General features: G+C 43.3%; 1 protein-coding gene across 1 annotated transcript in view; it reads right to left on the bottom strand.

Moving 5' to 3' along the window:
- Positions 1–16380, bottom strand: part of LOC110519453 (neuronal acetylcholine receptor subunit beta-2) — a 23416-nt gene extending 7036 nt beyond the window's left edge. Inside the window, exons 1-3 of the mRNA XM_090209552.1 lie at positions 15611–16380; positions 3477–3622; positions 1387–1431 (exon numbers count right to left, since the gene is read on the bottom strand). Of these exons, the coding sequence (XP_090065678.1) occupies positions 1387–1431; positions 3477–3622; positions 15611–15662 (243 nt within the window). The 5' untranslated portion in view covers positions 15663–16380. The remainder of the gene's footprint in view (positions 1–1386; positions 1432–3476; positions 3623–15610) is intronic.
- Between the last annotated feature and the right edge of the window lie 2615 nt (positions 16381–18995).

The following is an 18995-nucleotide window of genomic DNA, read 5'->3' on the forward strand; positions in this document are numbered from 1 at the left end:
CCTACAGGACAGTAGCTCTCCAGGAACAGGGTTGGAGTTAAAACCTACAGAAGTGTATCTCTCCAGGAACAGGGTTGGAGTTAAAACCTACTGGAGGGTATCTTTCCAGGAACAGGGTTGGAGTTAAAACCTACAGGAGTGTATCTCTCCAGGAACAGGGTTGGAGTTAAAACCTACAGGAGGGTATCTCTCCAGGAACAGAGTTGGAATTAAAACCTACAGGAGTGTATCGCTCCAGGAACAGGGTTGGAGTTAAAACCTACAGGAGGGTAGCTCTTCAGGAACAGGGTTGGAGTTAAAACCTACAGGAGTGTATCGCTCCAGGAACAGGGTTGGAGTTAAAACCTACAGGAGGGTATCTCTCCAGGAACAGGGTTGGAGTTAAAACCTACAGGAGTGTATCGCTCCAGGAACAGGGTTGGAGTTAAAACCTACAGGAGGGTAGCTCTCCAGGAACAGGGTTGGAGTTAAAACCTACAGGAGGGTAGCTCTTCAGGAACAGGGTTGGAGTTAAAACCTACAGGACAGTAGCTCTCCAGGAACAGGGTTGGAGTTAAAACCTACAGGAGTGTATCTCTCCAGGAACAGGGTTGGAGTTAAAACCTACTGGAGGGTATCTTTCCAGGAACAGGGTTGGAGTTAAAACCTACAGGAGTGTATCTCTCCAGGAACAGGGTTGGAGTTAAAACCTACAGGAGGGTATCTCTCCAGGAACAGAGTTGGAATTAAAACCTACAGGAGGGTATCTCTAGGAACAGGGTTGGAGTTAAAACCTACAGGAGGATAGCTCTCCAGGAACAGGGCTGGAGTTAAAACCTACAGGACAGTAGCTCTCCAGGAACAGGGTTGGAATTAAAACCTACAGGAGTGTATCTCTCCAGGAACAGGGTTGGAGTTAAAACCTACAGGAGGGTAGCTCTCCGGGAACAGGGTTGGAGTTAAAACCTACAGGAGGGTATCTCTCCAGGAACAGAGTTGGAATTAAAATCTACAGGAGGGTATCTCTCTAGGAACAGGGTTGGAGTTAAAACCTACAGGAGGGTAGCTCTCCAGGAACAGGGTTGGAGTTAAAACCTACAGGAGGGTAGCTCTCCAGGAACAGGGTTGGAGTTAAAACCTACAGGAGGGTAGCTCTCCGGGAACAGGGTTGGAGTTAAAACCTACAGGAGGGTTTCTCTCCAGGAACAGGGTTGGAGTTAAAACCTACAGGAGGGTATCTCTCCAGGAACAGGGTTGGAGAGCCCTGTCCTATAGTGCACTACTGGGCACTGGTATAACGTGCCACACTATATAGAGAATAGATATAGTGAAAGGGAGGCATTTGGGAGTCATCCACAGTGTTGGTTAACTGGGGCCTGTTAGAGCTGGGAGTGTAAAGACCATCACCTGGAACAGCCAGAGGTTGGTGGTCATAATCTGTTCTCTCTCATTCTGAAAGACAAAGAAATGGTGATATAGTGTCTGTATGTTAATGTTCTGCTCAGGGTGTTATAGAAATGGTGACATAGTGTCTGTACATGGTGACATAGTGTCTGTACATGGTGACATAGTGTCTGTATGTTAATGTTCTGCTCAGAGTGTTATAGAAATGGTGACATAGTGTCTGTACATGGTGACATAGTGTCTGTATGTTAATGTTCTGCTCAGAGTGTTATAGAAATGGTGACATAGTGTCTGTACATGGTGACATAGTGTCTGTACATGGTGACATAGTGTCTGTATGTTAATGTTCTGCTCAGAGTGTTATAGAAATGTTGACATAGTGTCTGTACATGGTGACATAGTGTCTGTATGTTAATGTTCTGCTCAGAGTGTTATAGAAATGGTGACATAGTGTCTGTACATGGTGACATAGTGTCTGTATGTTAATGTTCTGATCAGTGTGTTATAGAAATGGTGACATAGTGTCTGTATGTTAATGTTCTGCTCAGAGTGTTATAGAAATGGTGACATAGTGTCTGTATGTTAATGTTCTGCTCAGAGTGTTATAGAAATGGTGACATAGTGTCTGTATGTTAATGTTCTGCTCAGAGTGTTATAGAAATGGTGACATAGTGTCTGTATGTTAATGTTCTGCTCAGAGTGTTATAGAAATGGTGACATAGTGTCTGTATGTTAATGTTCTGCTCAGTGTGTTATAGAAATGGTGACATAGTGTCTGTACATGGTGACATAGTGTCTGTATGTTAATGTTCTGCTCAGAGTGTTATAGAAATGGTGACATAGTGTCTGTATGTTAATGTTCTGATCAGTGTGTTATAGAAATGGTGACATAGTGTCTGTATGTTAATGTTCTGCTCAGTGTGTTATAGAAATGGTGACATAGTGTCTGTATGTTAATGTTCTGCTCAGTGTGTTATAGAAATGGTGACATAGTGTCTGTACATTAATGTTCTGCTCAGTGTGTTATAGAAATGGTGACATAGTGTCTGTATGTTAATGTTCTGCTCAGTGTGTTATAGAAATGGTGACATAGTGTCTGTACATGGTGACATAGTGTCTGTATGTTAATGTTCTGCTCAGTGTGTTATAGAAATGGTGACATAGTGTCTGTACATGGTGACATAGTGTCTGTATGTTAATGTTCTGCTCAGTGTGTTATAGAAATGGTGACATAGTGTCTGTATGTTAATGTTCTGCTCAGTGTGTTATAGAAATGGTGACATAGTGTCTGTACATGGTGACATAGTGTCTGTACGTTAATGTTCTGCTCAGTGTGTTATAGAAATGGTGACATAGTGTCTGTACATGGTGACATAGTGTCTGTATGTTAATGTTCTGCTCAGGGTGTTATAGAAATGGTGACATAGTGTCTGTATGTTAATGTTCTGATCAGTGTGTTATAGAAATGGTGACATAGTGTCTGTACATGGTGACATAGTGAATGTATGTTAATGTTCTGCTCAGTGTGTTATAGAAATGGTGACATAGTGTCTGTATGTCAATGTTCTGCTCAGTGTGTTATAGAAATGGTGACATAGTGTCTGTATGTTAATGTTCTGCTCAGTGTGTTATAGAAATGGTGACATAGTGTCTGTATGTTAATGTTCTGCTCAGGGTGTTATAGAAATGGTGACATAGTGTCTGTACATGGTGACATAGTGTCTGTATGTTAATGTTCTGCTCAGAGTGTTATAGAAATGGTGACATAGTGTCTGTACATGGTGACATAGTGTCTGTATGTTAATGTTCTGCTCAGAGTGTTATAGAAATGGTGACATAGTGTCTGTATGTTAATGTTCTGCTCAGTGTGTTATAGAAATGGTGACATAGTGTCTGTATGTTAATGTTCTGCTCAGTGTGTTATAGAAATGGTGACATAGTGTCTGTATGTTAATGTTAATGTGTGCGTGTGTGTGTGTGTGTGTGTGTGTGTGTGTGTGTGTGTGTGTGTGTGTGTGTGTGTGTGTGTGTGTGTGTGTGTGTGTGTGTGTGTGTGTGTGTGTGTGTGTCTGTGTGTGTGCCTGCGTACCCACCACACTGATGAGCTGTGACAGAGACACCTGTATAGAGATGGTAACCTGCTGGCTCTTGTTAACAGCAGGACGGATCAGTTTGTTATAACGCTCTGGACTCAACAGGTAGTTCACCAGACGCTCCTCTGCATTCTCCGCTCCTGTACCTGGACACACACACACACGTAGACACACAAAGAAGACACACACACAGAGACATGCATAAGCATACACAGACGCACACGAGAGAGAAAGAGAGAGAATTACACACACAAACCAACCCCTGAAAGTTGGTTTCTGAAAGCACACACACCAGCCTCCCTTGACTCAACAAGATACAAAACACACTTTCACACACACCAGCTGTTCACCATCTGAAATGAGTACACGCCCAGACGTCACACACACACACAGACACACAGACACACAGACACACACACACACACACACACACACACACACACACACACACACACACACACACACACACACACACACACACACACACACACACACACACACACACACACACACAGGAGATAGACTGCTGATAGTTTACGTCCCCATAGTATCACAGCTATTTTATCAGAAAGGAACACACTCACAGACTGAACGTCTGCTCAAACACAGACAAAACACTCTGGCTCACAGAGACAGACAAATGCCTTATAAAAAGAGGCAATCTGGGATTCAAACTACAATAAAATGGCCACTTTATTTTGGTAAACCGCTGAGGGGCGGGGCAGGAAAAATAGAACCGCTCTCAAATTCATAGACAAAGATATGGATGCAGGGACTGACCATCCACGTAATCATAGTTTTATAACGTTTTGAAGCTACAGGCTACAGTGTCTGTTTACAAACAATGGAGTAAAACAAGCTTATATTTGGAGTTTTGATAGGTTTAGAAGGTTGAACTAAGCTCAAGAGACATTTATAAATTATATTCTTCAAGAATTAATGGCTATATACCATTCATTTCAAAGTTAAAAAAAATATGAAATCCCGGATTGCCCCTTTAACTAACAGCGGTTTGTTGGCAGAGAGTTTGAACTCTAGAGGACTGACACACTGTAGCAGCCATCACGGCCCCTCCAGACGTGGAGAAGGAAAATGTCAACATACACACACACTCTCTCTCTTACTGTGTGTGTGTGTGTGTGTGTGTGTGTGTGTGTGTGTGTGTGTGTGTGTGTGTGTGTGTGTGTGTGTGTGTGTGTGTGTGTGTGTGTGTGTGTGTGTGTGTGTGTGTGTGTGTGTGTAAAAAGAAAAGACACAGAAAGACGACTGAAAGAGAGAGACAGAGGACAGAAAGAGAGAGACAGAAAAACAACTGGAAGAGAGAGACAGAGACACAGAAAGAGAGAGACAGAAAGACGACTGGAAGAGAGAGACAGACACAGAAAGAGAGAGACAGAGACACAGAAAGAGAGAGACAGAGACACAGAAAGAGAGAGACAGAAAGACGACAGAAAGACGACTGAAAGATAGAGACATTGACTACCATTGCCTTTTTCTGCTCCAATGTAACCATGAATGGTCTCTCTCTCTCTCCTCGCGGCTGTGCTACTCCCCCAATACATTGTTCTGACACACTCCTAGCTTCTGTCATGATCTCCCCCCAGTAGCTGACTGAGAATCAGGGTGTGTAGTGATGTGGCAACGTGAACCGCGAGGTTGCTGCCCGACTAGTTAAAGGCCTAGTTTCAAACCCTATTCCCTTGGTTCCCCTGGGCCTTGGTCATAACTAGGGCACTATATAGGGTGACATTTGAGACACAGAGACAGCTGGAGGGGAGGAATCTCACACACACTAACTTTTAGTCCACGCATCACTTTTCCTCTGCCTCACTCTACTGTAACAGCCCAGAGACAAAGCAGTTGTAGAGCTGATGTCATTTTACAACCAGCATTACCCGCAGGGAGAAACCTACCTGTACCCTACTGTAAGTTAACTCAACTGCTGTTCAGTTCAGCTAGGCTAGCAAAGGTTTCTGTGTGTTCAAAGTTGTGAAGGCCCGAGTTAAGGTTTCTGTGTGTTCAAGGTTGTGAAGGCCGTAGTTAAGGATTCTGTGTGTTCAAGGTTGTGAAGGCCCCAGTTAAGGTTTCTGTGTGTTCAAGGTTGTGAATGCCGTAGCTAAGATTTCTGTGTGTTCAAGGTTGTGAAAGCCCCAGTTAAGGTTTCTGTGCGTTCAAGGTTGTGAAGGCCGTAGTTAAGGTTTCTGTGTGTTCAAGGTTGTGAAGGCCCCAGTTAAGGTTTCTGTGTGTTCAAGGTTGTGAAGGCCGTAGTTAAGGTTTCTGTGTGTTCAAGGTTATGAAGGCCCCAGTTAAGGTTTCTGTGTGTTCAAGGTTATGAAGGCCCTAGTCAAGGTTTCTGTGTGTTCAAGGTTGTGAAGGCCCCAGTTAAGGTTTCTGTGTGTTCAAGGTTATGAAGGCCCTAGTTAAGTTGAGTATTGTATCAAGTTAGCAAGTAGACATTTTGTATAGACACAATGCAGGATATATTCAAAATCAAGCACTAACATTAGTGACCCTGGTCAGAAGTGGTGCACTACATAGGGAATTGGGTTCTGGTCAGATGTAGTGCACTACATAGGGAATAGGGTTCTGGTCAGATGTAGTGCACTACATAGGGAATAGGGTTCTGGTCAGAAGTGGTGCACTACATAGGGAATAGGGTTCTGGTCAGAAGTGGTGCACTACATAGGGAATAGGGTTCTGGTCAGATGTAGTGCACTACATAGGGAATAGGGTTCTGGTCAGAAGTGGTGCACTTCATAGGGAATAGGGTTCTGCTCAGAAGTGGTGCACTACATAGGGAATAGGGTTCTGGTCAGATGTAGTGCACTACATAGGGAATAGGGTTCTGGTCAGAAGTGGTGCACTACATAGGGAATAGGGTTCTGGTCAGATGTAGTGCACTACATAGGGAATAGGGTTCTGGTCAGAAGTGGTGCACTACATAGGGAATAGGGTTCTGGTCAGATGTAGTGCACTACATAGGGAATAGGGCCCTGGTCAGAAGTAGTGCACTATATATGGAATAGGGCCCTGGTCAGTAGTGCACTATATAGGGAGTATGACCCTGGTCAGTAGTGCACTATATAGGGAGTATGGCCCTGGTCAGTAGTGCACTATATAGGGAGTATGGCCCTGGTCAGTAGTGCACTATATAGGGAATATGGCCCTGGCTAATAGTGCACTATATAGGGAATATGGCCCTGGCTAATAGTGCACTATCTGGGAATAGAGTTCCATTTGGAACAAAGACACTGTGCACGAGCAAGATAGTACTCAGCCCTCTGATAGGTGGAGTGACTGACTGATATTAGCATGCACTTCACTCTATAGTTGTGTGTATGATGTATACTGCAGCTGGCTGTTCTATACCGCAGAACAATCACTGTGCATGTGTTTTCAAAAAAGCTCTTTGCTCTCCCTGTGAATAGGATATTAGCACAATATCAGAGAGAGAGACAGAGACAGACAGACAGAGAGAGAGACAGACAGACAGAGAGAGAGCGAACAGAGAGAGAGCGAACAGAGAGAGAGCGAACAGAGAGAGAGCGACAGAGAGAGAGAGAGAGAGAGAGAGACAGAGAGACAGACAGAGAAAGAGACAGATAAAGAGACAGAGAGAATGATGGAATGATCTGTCTAAAGTGAGTAGCTGCAGCATGATGAAAACATCTGTTAAATGTCATTGAATGATAGAGCGATAGCACACATATGGAGAAGATCCTTCAGAGTACAACACACACACACACACACACACACACACACACACACACACGAGGAGAGTGAACCAGTTGAACCTCTACCATGCTGTGTCTTTTCTCTCATCCTGTATCATGTATTTAACGTATATCTGAAGAAACACTGTTCTTTCACATGTTATCAGCTGGGATAAAGGGACATTTAAAGAAGATCCTTTTAAGATGGAGAATAAAACTCTCTTTGTGCATGTTGATCATTTTGTGGAGATGGAACCAGTTCAATGTTAACAACCTGTTTGGGACTGGGGGGCAGCATTTTCACGTTCGGATGAAAAGCGTGCCCAGAGTGAACTGCCTGCTACTCTGTCCCAGATGCTAATATATGCATATTATTAGTAGTATTGGACAGAAAACACTCTGAAGTTTCTAAAACTGTTTGAATGATGTCTGTGAGTATAATACAACTCATATGGCAGGCGAAAACCTTAGAAAAATCCAACCAGGAAGTGGGAAATCTGAGGTTTGTAGTTTTTGAACTCATTGCCTATCGAATATACAGTATCTATGGGGTCATATTGCACTTCCTAGGGCTTCCACTAGATGTCAAGAGTCTTTAGAACCTTGTTTGATGCTTTTACTGTGAAGTGGGGGCGAATGAGAGGGGATTGAGTAAGGTCTCTCCCCGAGTGCCATGAGCTGACCACGCGTGTTCATTGCAATTGACCACGCGTGTTCCATTGCAATTCTAAAGACAAAGGAATTCTCCGGTTGGAACATTATTGAAGATTTTTGTTAAAAACTTCCTGAAGATTGATTCTATACATCGTTTGACATGTTTCTACGGACTGTAACTGAACTTTTTGACTTTTCGTCTGCACCTAGTGATCGCGCCTCATGAATTTTGACTACTGGGCTAAACGTGCGAACAAAAAGGAGGTATTTGGACATAAATTATGGACTTTATCGAACAAAACAAACATTTATTGTGGAAATGGGATTCCTGGGAGTGCATTCTGATGAAGATCATCAATGGTAAGTGAATATTTATAATGCTATTTCTGACTAATGTTGACTCCAAAACATGGCGGATATCTGTTTGGCTGTTTTGTTACCTGAGCGCTGTACTCAGATTATTGCATGGTATGCTTTTTCGAAAAAGTTTTTTTGAAATCTGACACAGCAGTTGCAATAAGGAGAAGTATATCTATAATTCTGTGCATAATACTCGTATCTCAACATTACTGACCATAAAGCGCCAATGTAAAGTGAGATTTTTGGACATAAATATGAACTTTATCGAACAAAACATACATGTATTGTGTAACATGAAGTCCTATGAGTGTCATCTGATGAAGATCATCAAAGGTTAGTGGTTAATTTTATCTATATTTCTGCTTTTTGTGACTACTCTCTTTGGCTGGAAAATGGCTGTATGTTGTTTTTGTGACTAGGCTCTGACCTAACATAATCATATGGTGTGATTTCACTGTAAATAATTTTTGAAATCGGACACGATAGGTAGATTAACAAGAAGTTACACTTTAATTGAGTGTATTGCACGTGTGAATGTTTGAAAGTGAAATAAAAAAGTATATATATTTTTGAATTTGGCGCTCTGCCTATTCAGCGGATGTTGTCGAGGGGCGGAACCCCTAGCCCTAACAAGTTTTTAAGGTACCACTGTCTTCATGACTCTTTATTCGGTGTCCCAACTGATGTTAATGCTTTAACTGAACAAACATTGTGTGTGTGTGTGTGTGTGTGTGTGTGTGTGTGTGTATGTGTGTGTAGCTCACCAGACAAAGCGTTAGCGGTGGAGGAGAGGTAGAACATATCCTGAAGTAAATTATTAAAAGAGAGGCCATCTGGAATGGCTTCCTTTAAGAGCTAGTCTCTCCAGCCTGAACACACAAACACAGACACACAATTGCACCCACAGCTACACACTCACAACCACAATTACACACTATCACTCTCTTTCTCAAACAAACCGAAAGGCCTCCTTTATCAGTGTGATTGTCTCAGGTCTCCTTTATCAGTGTGAGTCTCAGGTCTCTTTTATCAGTGTGATTGTCTCAGGTCTCCTTTATCAGTGTGATTGTCTCAGGTCTCCTTTATCAGTGTGATTGTCTCAGGTCTCCTTTATCAGTGTGATTGTCTCAGGTCTCCTTTATCAGTGTGATTGTCTCAGGTCTCTTATCAGTGTGATTGTCTCCTTTATCAGTGTGATTGTCTCCTTTATCAGTGTGATTGACTCCTTTATCAGTGTGATTGTCTCCTTTATCAGTGTGATTGACTCCTTTATCAGTGTGATTGACTCCTTTATCAGTGTGAATGTCTCAGGTCTCCTTTATCAGTGTGATTGTCACCTTTATCAGTGTGGTTGTCTCCTTTATCAGTGTGAATGTCTCAGGCCTCCTTTATCAGTGTGATTGTCTCAGGTCCTTTATCAGTGTGATTGGCTCCTTTATCAGTGTGATTGTCTCAGGTCTCCTTTATCAGTGTGATTGTCACCTTTATCAGTGTGGTTGTCTCCTTTATCAGTGTGATTGTCTCAGGTCTCCTTTATCAGTGTGATTGACTCCTTTATCAGTGTGATTGTCTCAGGTCTCCTTTATCAGTGTGATTGTCTCAGGTCCTTTATCAGTGTGATTGTCTCCTTTATCAGTGTGATTGTCTCAGGTCTCCTTTATCAGTGTGATTGTCTCAGGTCTCCTTTATCAGTGTGATTGTCTCAGGTCCTTTATCAGTGTGATTGTCTCAGGTCCTTTATCAGTGTGATTGTCTCCTTTATCAGTGTAAGTGTCTCAGGTCCTTTATCAGTTTGATTGTCTCCTTTATCAGTGTGATTGTCTCAGGTCTCTTATCAGTGTGATTGTCACCTTTATCAGTGTGGTTGTCTCCTTTATCAGTGTGATTGTCTCCTTTATCAGTGTGATTGTCTCCTTTATCAGTGTGATTGTCTCAGGTCTCCTTTATCAGTGTGATTGTCTCCTTTATCAGTGTGATTGTCTCCTTTATCAGTGTGATTGTCTCAGGTCTCCTTTATCATTGTGATTGTCTCCTTTATCAGTGTGATTGTCTCAGGTCTCCTTTATCAGTGTGATTGTCTCAGGTCTCCTTCATCAGTGTGATTGTCTCATGTCTCTTTTAGCAGAGAGGGAATGGGGAGAGGGCAGAGGGAAGAGAGGGGGAGAAGAGAGGAGAAGAGAGGAGAGGAGAGAGAAGAGAGGAGAAGAGAGGAGAGAGAAGAGAGGAGATGGGGAGAAGAAAGGAGAGCGGGAGAAGAGAGGAGATGGGGAGAGGCGAGGAGACACCACACCCATAGAGCATCCTCATCACCTCTGGGTTACACTTTATCTGAACCTGAAGCCTTCATAAAGGCTACATAACACTGTCATAACCCTCCATAACACGGTCATAACCCATAACACTGTCATAACCCTCCATAACACTGTCATAACCCTCCATAACACTGTCATAACCCTCCATAACACTGTCATAACCCATAACACTGTCATAACCCATAACACTGTCATAACCCTCCATAACACTGTCACAACCCTCCATAACACAGTCATAACCCTCCATAACACTGTCATAACCCTCCATAACACTGTCATAACCCTCCATAACACGGTCATAACCCTCCATAACACTGTCATAACCCATAACACTGTCATAACCCTCCATAACACTGTCATAACCCATTACACTGTCATAACCCTCCATAACACGGTCATAACCCATAACACTGTCATAACCCTCCATAACACGGTCATAACCCATAACACTGTCATAACCCTCCATAACACGGTCATAACCCTCCATAACACTGTCATAACCCTCCATAACACTGTCATAACCCATAACACTGTCATAACCCTCCATAACACTGTCATAACCCATAACACTGTCATAACCCTCCATAACACTGTCATAACCCATAACACTGGCATAACCCTCCATAACACTGTCATAACCCATAACACTGTCATAACCCTCCATAACACTGTCATAACCCATTACACTGTCATAACCCTCCATAACACGGTCATAACCCATAACACTGGCATAACCCTCCATAACACGGTCATAACCCATAACACTGGCATAACCCTCCATAACACGGTCATAACCCATAACACTGTCATAACCCTCCATAACACGGTCATAACCCTCCATAACACTGTCATAACCCTCCATAACACTGTCATAACCCTCCATAACACGGTCATAACCCATAACACTGTCATAACCCTCCATAACACGGTCATAACCCATAACACTGTCATAACCCTCCATAACACGGTCATAACCCTCCATAACACTGTCATAACCCTCCATAACACTGTCATAACCCATTACACTGTCATAACCCTCCATAACACTGTCATAACCCTCCATAACACGGTCATAACCCATAACACTGGCATAACCCTCCATAACACGGTCATAACCCATTACACTGTCATAACCCTCCATAACACGGTCATAACCCTCCATAACACGGTCATAACCCATAACACTGGCATAACCCTCCATAACACGGTCATAACCCATAACACTGGCATAACCCTCCATAACACGGTCATAACCCATAACACTGGCATAACCCTCCATAACACGGTCATAACCCATAACACTGTCATAACCCTCCATAACACGGTCATAACCCTCCATAACACTGTCATAACCCATTACACTGTCATAACCCTCCATAACACGGTCATAACCCATAACACTGTCATAACCCTCCATAACACGGTCATAACCCATAACACTGGCATAACCCTCCATAACACGGTCATAACCCTCCATAACACGGTCATAACCCATAACACTGTCATAACCCTCCATAACACGGTCATAACCCATAACACTGGCATAACCCTCCATAACACTGTCATAACCCATTACACTGTCATAACCCTCCATAACACTGTCATAACCCTCCATAACACTGTCATAACCCATAACACTGTCATAACCCTCCATAACACTGTCATAACCCATTACACTGTCATAACCCTCCATAACACGGTCATAACCCTCCATAACACGGTCATAACCCTCCATAACACGGTCATAACCCTCCATAACACTGTCATAACCCTCCATAACACTGTCATAACCCTCCATAACACAGTCATAAGTGTTTTTTTGTTTCAGCCCAGCACTAACACACCTGATTCAACGACTCAATCTAACCATCAAGCCCTGGAATAGTGGAATTGGGGGTATTAGTGCTGGGATGGAACAAATATGTGCAATCCAAAGGGTACTCCTGGACTGGAGCTGAGGAATGCTGGCCTTCATTAATATTAACGGTAAGGGAAATAAAAAGCAGACTGAGGCGCCCGTGAGAAAGAACTGTCACACACACACTCACACACACACACTCACACACACACACTCACACACACACACACACTCACACACACACACACACACTGGTTGGGATGGAACTGTTGGCAGAGTGACACAACTCTCTTGTTACCGCCTGATGAGAACAGCATCCTGGGTAAATCACTAATGCTCAGCTGTCATTGGTCTGCACAGTGTGTTTGTGTGTGTTTCTGTGTGTGTGTGCACCTGTATTTGTATGTGTGTGTGTGTGTGTGTGTGTGTGTGTGTGTGTGTGTGTGTGTGTGTGTGTCTGTGTGTGCTTTTGTGTTTGTTTCTCTGAGTGTGTGTTTCTGTGTGTGTTTCTGTGTGTGTGAGTGTGTGTGTGTGTGTGTGTGTGTGTGTGTGTGTGTGTGTGTGTGTGTGTGCGCGCGCGAGCGCTCAACAGACTGCAGGAGACTGGCCTCTTCCTCTGTGGGTTCATGTACCTTGGCTTCTGTACCTGGATCACTGGATTACACCTCCACCCCAAGCTGTGAGGTCCTAGTGTACATCTAGCTAGCAGGACAGACTGAGGCTGGGGCCGTGGTAGACATCATCGCGACTCTGTCTCTCTGTGTCCTGGAAACTCAATTGAACTTCAACGTATACCTTCACGGTTCAATACAAACTGACATTATTAAGTGAATAAGGTATGTGTTGGAGTAAGCAGAGAGGAAGGGGCGAAGTGAGAGAGAGTTACTCCACCCAAGATCTGGGTGAGATAAGCCCTTTTTGTATGGAGGACTATGAGGGACTGTCGAATTACATGAGGCTTATTTGATTTAATAGAAATGTCCTGTTTAGGCTGTTACAAATGTATTGATATATGTGAATGCACGTGCATTCCAGCAAAATGTAGAAAAATGACTTAGTTGTGCCTGTTGTTCACACGCGTATCTGATCTCTCATTGGCTAAAATGGTGCCACCTAATCTCACCTGCCTTTAATCACGGAGGACAAGTATTTCCATTGTTAGAGCTGTCACTCGGCTATCTTGTCAACATAAAATATAATCTTTGGAGTAAAGCAGCCGGTCGCAAATTGGTCCTTGACCCTTACGCTTGGCCATAACCCCTCGATGGGTGTTGGCAAGTCTGTAGGGTCTGGGTAGCTATCAGATAGATGTTAGCATGTCTGGAGGTTCTGGGTAGCTATCAGATAGATGTTAGCATGTCTGTAGGTTCTGGGTAGGTATAAACAGTGTACTGGTAAAGTTTCCACCATATTGCTTTCATCTTCCAGAAGTGAAAACAATGAAGGGGAGGGGTAAGACGTGAAGTGGGATGGGCTGAGTGTGTATGTGGGGTCCAAGCACGCCATGGAAAGTGTTTGACTCCACAAGCTGAAGGCCTTGGTTTCCGTTCATGTCTAACTCCTTCCTCCTTCACTGGCTGAGCATCCCTTCAGGTATCTGCAGTCTGGCTGAACACTGTGCCTGTTCTGTCATAATGGGACTATTTACTCCTGCAGTGTTTCTATAAAGGCCTAGTGAAGTCAAACGTGATTGTGTTGTGTTTTATATACACTGAGGGTACAACACATTATTAACATCTGCTCTTTCCATGACAGGCTGACCATGTGAATCCAGGTGAAAACTGTGATCCCTTATTGATGACACTTCAATCAGTGTAGATGAAGGGGAGGAGACGGGTTAAAGAAGGATGTTTAGGCCTTCAGACATGAGACATGGATTGTGTATGTGTACTATTCAGAGGGTGAATGGGCAAGACAAAAGATTGAAGGGCCTTTTGAACAGGGTATGGTTGTAGATGCCAGGCTCACTGGTTTGTGTCAAGAACTGCAATGCTGCTGGGTTTTTCACACTCAACAGTTTCCACCGTGTATCAAGAATGGTCCACCACCCAAAGGACATCTAGCCAACTTGACACAGCTGTGGGAAGCATCGGAGTCACCATGGGCCGGCATCCCTGTGGAACGCAAGGAACGCTTACACCTTGTAGAGTCCATGCCCCAACATATTGGGAGGGGGGAGGGGGGGGGGGGGGTTAAAAAGGTTGGAATATACTTTGAAATTGTGAAAATTATGATAATTATGATAATAATAATAATTTAGTGTAAGAACTGTTTGAAAGGACAGCCTGATATTTCAGCCTGTTTTGTGGGGTGGAGTTTTGGCCTGCCTGGTGACATCACCCCCCCTCCATGTTTGGTTTTGCCCTAGTACTAACACACCAGATTCAAATCATCAAAGGCTTGATGATGAGTTGATGTGTTTTATCAGGTGTGTTAGTGCCATGGCAAAACCCCTCTGGCTCCCCAGGACCAGGTCTGAGAAATACTACTAGTGTACCAGGTGTGTGTAGGTACATTACAGTACATTAGACTTCTCCTGCCATAGTTGTATTGACTCAGTGTCATTAATGTTCTGTTACTTAATCGTTATAGCTTGTTAACAAAGCCTCAATGGACAGACGTTGAACACTAAAGTCAATCCAAGGGCCCAACTTTGACTGAACAGCATTAGGCATGAAAGTTTTCCTTTACAAATGTCCAGCGAGATTGAACAGAACACTACTCTATTCAATATAGACAGACATGAGAGAGTTGAATCCGTGTGCGCTGTCCATGGTGCTGACAGTTTGCTGAGATTAGTCAACAAGGAGAGAGGGAGAAGAGAGGAGAGGTAATGCCGTCTGTAATCGTGGCAAACTTTCAGAACAACGGACAACGGCAACTCCCCTGCAACTTTTCAAGACCTAAAAAGCGAGGACAGGGCGAAACAACATACGGTTATACGAAAATATTAATCGACTTTGGAAGCTGTCTTCGTTGCGATATATATATATATATATATTATAATGTATATAATATGGTTCCTTACTGGAGTAATAGCCTGTCCAAATACATTTCGAAAAGCGTTTTATTTCAGTCTGTAGTTTATAGCCTAGATGTATTTCACAAACGACTTCATGACATTGCCTCATTTAAAAACAATGTTGGCAACCCGAGCGGCGTTCATTTTGAGTTAGTCTTCTGCGTGCAAAACATGACATTTACAAACACAAACGGTTTACCATTAAGGCTACTTACTTGAGAGAGATAAGAGAAGGAGAGAGAGCGATAAAGTCACGGTCACCGCCATATCTCCTCCGTGCCCTTCTTCCCTTCCCCGGAATCCGACGCTCAAAACTTGGATGGGGGTGTGCCGGAGTGGGGTTATTATCTCCGGGAGAGAGTGTCAAAAGTTGACGGCAAAGCGCAGCTGTAGATCCAGGACTGTCAACGCGTTCATACACCATCGAAGTCGTCAGAAATTAACCGCGTCGTGGTCGTTGTAGAGTACGAACCGATCCGTTTAGATGTCTGCGTCTCCGGTAATTCTCACAAACACGTGCACTCAGTTCTGATCTGATCTTTGCCCCTCCACTTTCAAGCGGTGTGTCACAATAACAAATTGAAATCGAATGCGTACAGATTAATGTGCTAACATGTCGATGGACGTAATGGATCACATTTAAATTCCCTGTAACTCTGTTATTGAAACAAAATCACGTCGTATCCTCGTCGTCCGTCGGAGTGGCCCGCGCCTTTCCTCAGACTTGCGGTTTCAGCCAAACGCCACAAACTCGCCGCGTTGACATTTGAGCTAAATTTGATCCGTGTCCTTATTCTACCATGCTACGCGTGTCTACAGAACCGAGAAATATGTTTTTGCAACTGTTTAGGCTACATTTCACTGAGTATTCCCTACGCCACGTTTATACGCATAAATGACGAACCTCTCTTTTTCAGTTGTAACTGTACACACCAAATGTATCATAAATTATAGGCATATAAATATATCCCGTAGGTCTATGTCTAAGATAATTATTGTCGTTAAAACTCGGGCTGACTCGGTGGACGACTCGGGGTTAGAACGCTCTGAGCTTCGAACTGAAATGGAACGCGTCACGTGACCCGGTGGAAGCCTGAGAGAGGACGGATGCCTGCGCTACTCTGTTACAAAACTCAACTCAACAGAGAACCATATTTCCAAATTGCGCCTGGAATTATTCCCCAATATTCGACTTGCATTGACAGCTAGACTGACCCCTCACACGCAGGGGATAGCCTGCCAGATGTAGGCTAATACATGGATAAATTAATATATATCTTAAATAAATAAACCTAGTCTACCTTATTTTTCATATTTTCAGCAGAATTGTTTAACAATTGCTGCAGGACTGTATCCACGTAAACTGTGAGGATTGCTTAGTTAGCGTTTAATTGCGTTGTTGGAAGAAAGTGTTTTGAACCACTAACTGCACGTGGGCTGCCCGCGAGCTCCCCAGTGTGCCTGGAGAGCGCGTGATGGTGTATTTTATCAGTGCCTCGAGGCAGTTGGAGGCTCCTGCTGCTCTCCGTGTGATGCCGAACTTATTCTCCTGGATGAAATGGGTCTGACAGTCACGACTTCATGATAAGAGGAAGGAAAGTACTGAAACACACACACGTCACAAAAACCCGCTCTCTCTCTCTCTCACACACACACACACACACACACACACACACACACACACACACACACACACATACACACACACACACACACACACACACCTGCTACCCTCACTTCCCAGTAGACTTTGGAAAGCCTTCGCAGTAAGAGGGCACTTAGGCTGTATTATCCGCTTTCACTGCTCATCGTCATTCAATTTAAATGTGGGGGTAAAGACTAGGCTACTACACTGGGTCCTGGGCTGTGTCCCAAATCATTCCATATTCCCCATATAGTCCTATATATATTCCCTATATAGTTCAGACCCTCTTCCCTATTTAGTTCACTTCTTTTTAACCAGGGCCCTGGTCAAAAGTAGTGGACTATATACTGTAGGGAATGGGGAATAATTTGGGATGCAGCCCTGGACCTTGTGTAGTAGCCTAGCCTATCAAGACTGGATACACATTGATTTTCCAGGTTTGTCTTTACCCCACATTTCCGTTGAATGATGATGTGCAGCGAAAGTGGTGTGTGTGTGTGTGTGTGTGTGTGTGGGGGGGGGGGGGGGGGGGGGGGGGTATTTTTACGGGTCCGGGTGGTGATGTCGGTGATAAGGACAGGAGCTATCGGACGGTCAGAGCAGGAGTCCACAGCGACAGTGCCACCTGGCACACGCACCAAAGACAGAGGAAGAGGGAAGGGGAGAGAAAGACACAGAGGAGACTATTTTACTTGTTAACATTCAGCGTGTCCTTCATGAATAAAGCATGGATGGACTCCGACTATAGAGTCTTAAAAGCCTGGATTTCCCTGCCGCTGACATCACAGGTTCTTTTCTAAAGACACTCTGCAGTTGCTTAATACATTTTTCATAGCCATTGATTCTTAAAGAATACAGTTTATAGATGCCCTGTGAGCTTTAGTTCAACCGTCTTAACCCATCAGAACCCAAAATAGAAGCTTGTTTCACTCCAACGTTTGTGAACAAAGTCAATGTAAACAACCACAATAAAGACTCAAAACATTAATTAATTAGATTTCATGGATGGTCAGTCCTTGATTCCATGGTCCCGTCTATACATTTGAGAGTGTTAAAGATGCTCTATGCAGAAATCCGTCTGCCATTTCCTGGTTGCTGAAATTCTGATAGTTTTCCTTATCTCAGTGTATGTGACAAAACAAACTAGTACAGCGTAGAGAATCATTGTACCATCTAAACCACTGGGAAATACATTTTCCATAACCAAACATGTTGTATTTTCAGCTGTTTGTACAAAACTGAAAGTAAAAGATGCAAAAACAAAACTTAAAAAGTAGGAAGCATAGAAATAGAGCACATAGACTAGAATAGACTTGCTTTCAATGAAAATTACAGATCTATAACTCACATTTCTATGTGCATTTTGTTTGGTCTTCCAAAAAGTGACATATTGCAGCTTTAACATTTCTCTTTCAAATCCCAGATTGCACCTTCACAGAGAACAGACATTTCTCTTTCAAATCCCAGATTGCACCTTCACAGAGAACAGACATTTCTCTTTCAAATCCCAGATTGCACCTTCACAGAGAACAGACATTTCTCTTTCAAATCCCAGATTGCACCTTCACAGAGAACAGACATTTCTCGTTCAAATCCCAGATTGCACCTTCACAGAGAACAGACATTTCTCCTCAGCCTCTTTCCTTTGATAGCGTCACTGGAAGGACAAAACTCAAATGGCACCCTTTTTAAGTGCACTACTTTTCTATGAGCTCTGGTCAAAAGGAGTGCACTTAATAGGGAATAGGATGCCATTTGGGACTCAAGCGACGTCAGCATGTCGATACACATATAGGGTTCATAGGCTTCAGACGATACGATTTCATTTGAAGGATCAATTAAATCAAACCCCCTCGAGATCCTAATCAAGACATAATACATTAAAACAGTCAGTAATACATCCAATATTCTAAATACATTAAAACAGTCAGTAAAACATCCAATATTCTAAATAC

This window comes from Oncorhynchus mykiss, chromosome 19 (genome assembly GCF_057628025.1).
Source record: "Oncorhynchus mykiss isolate SJ-2025 chromosome 19, ASM5762802v1, whole genome shotgun sequence".
NCBI lineage: Eukaryota > Metazoa > Chordata > Actinopteri > Salmoniformes > Salmonidae > Oncorhynchus > Oncorhynchus mykiss.